Genomic DNA, 5,598 nt, shown 5'->3' with positions numbered 1-5,598 from the left:
CCTTCTGCACCCAGCTGAAAAAAGTGAAATGAAAATGTTTGATTTTTCACTTGAGTGAATGTACTAAACATAGAGGTGGGGAGTGTTCCTCTTTTCTGAGGGTTGGCACGGGGCAATTGTGGAGATGGTACTGAGACAAGTGACCTTTCACAACCCAAAATAAACACAGGCCTTGTCACGGCTTTAGCGGAAATGGAGAGATAGTGAAGTTTCATTAAGAGCCATCACCTATATGCTTCCAACACTACATGTGGTAAGCATGCATGTTACTTGACAATGGTCAAATTTACAGTTTAAAGAATATTGGATGGTAGTGTTATGCTTGTAGTTTGGATAGTAATTGGATCTAACCCAGATTCTTGTTTCCAGTGTGTGTGAAGTAAGAATGATGATCACACCCTTACTATTCGATCATCTCTGTCATGCTCTAATGGTCTATGAGGCAACTCTTCCCATTACTGATTTAACATGTAGTGCATTAAAGCCGCACACCACAGAATTTAATTCTTTTTGATCTAAACATCTTTGTGGGGTTGAAACATTCCCACGACTTAAAGATATCAACTAGCTATTAACAAGGTTGCTTTTGAAATTAAATTTAGCGTTGGTGGCTCAAAACTGATTTTTTGCAAACAAAACATGACTTACAAAAAGTAGCATTACAACAAAATATCTCCAACTCCCGGCTTCAAGCTGCCGGAAAACAGTCTTCCATCAGGCAACTTTTTCTTTTTTGAGCTTTTCTTTATCCCTTTTTTTTAGTTTATTTGAAACACTTTCTTTTCACCACTCCATATTTGCCCTTATGTTCCACGTAGCGTCCATACATACTTTGTAATTATGCCAATGTAATGTTTATATTTATGAGTATATGAGTGGGTTGACCCAATTTCTCAGGATGCTTCACCTATTACTAAATGTCCACATACTTGTATCTACATGCCCTAAGATATTGCTTTTCTTCTGATATACCCTTCTATGTTGACTCACTACAGTGACCTTTGAGTATTTGAACTTTTGTCGAATAAAAACCCTTTTATAGACCTGTGAACTTTGAAAATCAAACTCTGGAGTCAGAGATCATGTTATCCATTTAGTTTAATATGTACATTAAAATAAACTACTTTCCAGTATATAAAATGACTGAATTCACAAGGCAGTACATTTCTTCAAGACACAAACAAATCTTTTTGCCAAAGACTGTTTAGTCCTTTGTCAGTCGATTGGAGTCGAGACGACGCACGTCTGTGAGACTGTAAAACCCTGACTTCAAATGCTACTAACCAGCAGACAGACTCACAGACAGGACATTCAGTTCAAACCTTCAACGAGACGATTTCATAAGAAAACATTTTCCTAAAACATTATTTCATCTGCTTGTTACAAAACACAGTTAATAAAACTTTGTCTTTTGGCCAGTAGAGATTATGGCACTTGTTAGTTCTGTACTAAAGTGATGTATAAGGCACTTATTGTAAAAAATACAAACTCAAATATCACACATTTAAGGATCATCTGCATCCAGTTGCTTCATTGGCATGTGTCTGATATGTTAAGTGGAACGTCCCTGTTACCTTTGCAAATAAACAAAAAAAGTAGTACCAGCTACATCTGCAAGAATTCAGAATAGAATTCATATGTTTGCTGTTTGTGGTTTTCTTGTGATTTCTTACACTCACATACACATGCACGTACATACACATATCAATAAAAATATATATATTTTCCCAGAAAATATGTTTATAGTCTCGTGTGATGGCACGTCATCTTAATGCCTAATAAGCCTTCATAAAAGTCACCATAATAATCCTATACAATACATATAGCTATTACAGTGTAGTCAACAGTGGTCCCATTATCCATTCATGGTACCAGTAAAATTAACACTCCTATAGGAACTTGCATCTATATATTGTCGTCGGATCCATGTGGCCCATCGTAGGATTCTTTAATCAGGCTGATGCTGTGCAAATCAGTCATTGTCTGTTTGTTGTCCTTCTGGTATTTGCTCACATGTGCCTCTTCATGTGGAGGGCGAGATGGTCAGACCGGGAGAATGCCCGTTCACACAAGTGACACTGGAATGGCCGGTGCCCGGTGTGCTTTCGGAAGTGACGTGTGAGCTCGTCAGAGCGAGCGAACTTCCAGCCGCAACCCTCCCAGCTGCAGTGGTATGGCTTCTCTCCTAAGAACACAAAGAACACCCATCAGTGACAGCATAGTTCGTGACGTAGTTGAATAACATGCCCGCCACACTCAGCCTGCAGATCTTACCTGTGTGAGTCCTGAGGTGCGCCTTCAGGTGAGAGCTCTTCGTGTAGGTCTTTCCACAGCCGGTGAAAGTACAGGTGTGTGTCGCGGTTCGCTTCCTCGGCCAGGACCTGCGACCCCTCTTTGGCTTGGTGTCCATAATATCCAGCGGGGAGGAGGGCGGAGTGAGTAAAACCCGCTGGCCAGCTGCCTGCTGCAGGCCCATGGCTGCGTCCTCTCCGAAAACGCCGGTGAGTTTATGCTGGTGGAGCGCCTCGGTGAAGGAGAAGTGCATCGCGCCGTGCTGGTGAGGAAATCTCGCGGGCGCCTTGCAGTGGTGTAGGTGGAAAGTCTGCGGGAACGTCGGCGAGGTGGAGGTACAAATCTGGCGCTGCTGGCTCTCGGGGTTCATCAGGTCGTCCGGGCTGAGCGGCGGGGTCATGCTGCCCATCGCTCCCTGCGGGGAGCTTGCAAGCCGGGGCTGCTCGTTAAAAACCATGCATGAGACGTTCCCTTCGTGCTTGATTTTAGTGCAGCTCTGAGGCGCCAGACCCATGACAGGTCCGTATGTGTCCACTGAGACCGGCTCAGCTTTAATGTTCGGGTGCTCGAGGAATACACCCTGAGTGGTCTGGAAAGGCGTGGAACTGACCAAGAATCTGCCCTGAATACCGGAGCTGCTCGCAGGGAGGAAGCTGGTATCCATGTCGGAGCGAAGGAGCTCTGCCATCAGGCTGCTGTATTGGGAAGGACTGTTCATGTCTGGAACAGACGTGTAATCGCTTGTTTGATGGGACATTTCGATGTGATGCTGTTGCTGATAAACAGACACCCCGGAATCCTGAAGGCGGTATGACTCCGGTACCGTCCCGGCGGCCGACGCACTGCTGGAATCGGCGGTGTTCGCGAGAATAAACTCCAGATCCAAGAACCTGTCCAGGTCCTCTTCGTCTTTTCTGCCCTGGCAGCTGCTGTTCATATCTGCCCTGCTGATCGCGTCGCTTTTCCACTTCTGCTTCAGGGATGGGAGCACAGTTTGTTTCAGAATGCATCATTTCTTTCAACCCGTTCAGATGATCAATACACACATATGTATAATATACACAAATAAAACAACAACTAATAGAAATATGTTTTCTGATAGCAGGAAGACAAGTGCATGAAGCTCGGTGAAAGCAACAGTTAATAAATAAAAAGGCCAACTTACATCTTCCCAGTATTTTTCTTTTTGGTTGGAAAATGTAGAGATGGATGGTAAAATTGTCCCACTCGAGGCCATTATGAATAGTAAAAAACACTGAATTATAAAAAAAACTTCTGTTTAAGGCAAGTCACCAAAGTCCGCTGAGTTGCCAGATAAGGCTACGAGCGCGTAACTTCTGCCGTCCGGTGAGCTGGTCCTCGCTCACATGCAGCTCTGCGCCTGGAACAACTGGTTTTCTTATAAATATCACCACATACATAAACCGGACCAGTGTGCGGCTAGGGGAAGGAAGCGCGTTCAGGATAGGGACGCGGTGTACCGACCAGCCCCTAAATTTAGCCTCAGTATAAAAGCGTGAGTTTTCCCCGCGAGTCACAGACAGAGAAGCGGAGACGGACTAGTGCCCAATGCTTTCTCTGCTCTGCTGCGTGGAGCTACTTAACCCTCGCGGAGAAAGAACCCGCCCCTTTGGCCAACAGCTGGCAGAACAACCGCCCCCATATCGGCGCTCAAAGACAGAACAATTAACAGTTTAAATAACGCGTAACAAATATTAACACGTTAACATAAAAAAAACAAAGTAACAGTATCACACAAACACAAAACCCAACATATTGGAAAGCGACACAGAACGGTCTCCATTTTAAAGTGAAAACGTCTCATTCTTTCTGATAATTATTGTGTTCTGAAAAGCTTGAGCCATGATTATTTTGCTCCTGTGTTTCTGAGTATATGACAACACAGAGGTCAAATATCTCTGTCGGTTTCTATCTCAGTGAGAAAGCGGACAGAGGTGCGTGCGTCAGGCTAGAACACGACAAGCCAGTAGCGCACACTCCCTTGTAGTGAATGCAGCCACGCAGTTTTCGGCAGCAGTTTGCAGCCACCAGGCGCCACCTTCACCATCGCGGATTTCTTAAATGCTTTCTATGAAACCTCTCAGGTTGTTACATATTAGCCGTGTTGTCCATCTGGTTAAGCCTACCCCTCTGTTTCATTTTGGTGACATATAGTTGAGTGAATGTACCAACACTTTCTGTAACAACCAACAGCCTGATCAGTGCAAGTTTCCAAACAAACCAATTTTTCTTATAAAAAAGTCAAATTGATTTGTATATATATCCATCTATGACACAGTTTTTTTTAAAAGTATTTCAGTAGTTCCTAAAACTATAAATCTTTGATTTAAAGAACAAAACAGGAACTGAGATTTAACTATAAAAGCTTTACAGAGAGTCAGAGGATCTCTTTTAAATTATTTTTTAAAGGATCTCTTTGAGCATAAATAAAAGCTACCATAGGACTATTTCTTCAGAAGAACATGGACTCTTGATACCTATCAGGGTGTTCAGTGGTGATGCTGTGGGCAGCATTGTGCTGGCATTGTCAGAGGTGAAATCAATATAAAAATGTTCTAAGAGATAGTTTTTAATCTGACTCACTGAACACTTACAGGACATTTTGGACTGATACATTTGACAGCAATCTCCACCTGCATCATAAAAAAACACCTAATGAAACGTCCAGAAAAGTAGGGGAGACCAGGGATAGTTGTAACGTGGGGCAGTTGTAACAAATTTCTCCAATCAGGGCTAAGTTTCAAACGATGTGATTCATCCTGTACATGTCCAATTCAGTTCTTCTATCACATGTGAAAAATCAGCACATTTTGTCAAACACAGACAATTTAAGAAGAAGAAAAGTCATTTATATGCCAAAAAGTACGTTTATTTTTTAATTTTAATTTTTTACTTTATTTCAGTTTCTAATAGCATTATCTGCTTTGCAGTTAAACTCATCAAACTTAAATTATGTTATTTGTATATCTATGGGGATATATTCTGTGTAGGTCTTTAGTGCTGGTGTTTTAGCTGTTGGCTGTAATGTTAGCTAGTTCATGGCTATAGGAGTCTGGGTCAGTTGTAACAGCAACAGTCTGGGTTAGTTGTAACAATAATGCAGATGTTACAACTTACCACACTATTACTTTAACTTATATTAAACAAGTTGGGGCAACGACATCAGCAGAGAGAGGTTCACTGTATTGTACATATTTGTGATGGAGGGAGCTCTTTGTATGTGAAAGGACTTATTTCGTGTATTGGTTCACAAAGGTTTAAAGGGCATGTGACATTTTTGACATT

The 5,598-nt window shown here is 42.3% G+C and overlaps 1 protein-coding gene across 1 annotated transcript; it reads right to left on the bottom strand.

Moving 5' to 3' along the window:
- Nucleotides 1-1,356: 1,356 nt before the first annotated feature.
- Nucleotides 1,357-3,870, bottom strand: LOC102304408 (Krueppel-like factor 2). The gene is made up of 3 exons (XM_005938410.3): nucleotides 3,458-3,870; nucleotides 2,275-3,262; nucleotides 1,357-2,185 (listed from the first exon to the last, which is right to left on the bottom strand). Exons 1-3 carry the CDS (start codon nucleotides 3,527-3,529, stop codon nucleotides 2,010-2,012), a joined length of 1,236 nt encoding a protein of 411 aa, XP_005938472.1. The 5' UTR covers nucleotides 3,530-3,870; the 3' UTR covers nucleotides 1,357-2,009.
- Nucleotides 3,871-5,598: the final 1,728 nt, after the last annotated feature.

This window comes from Haplochromis burtoni, unplaced genomic scaffold, assembly GCF_018398535.1.
Source record: "Haplochromis burtoni strain Fernald_Lab_line unplaced genomic scaffold, NCSU_Asbu1 Contig_249, whole genome shotgun sequence".
NCBI lineage: Eukaryota > Metazoa > Chordata > Actinopteri > Cichliformes > Cichlidae > Haplochromis > Haplochromis burtoni.
The sequence above is the reverse complement of the archived record's forward strand: the minus strand, read 5'-3'. Positions and strand labels throughout refer to the sequence as shown.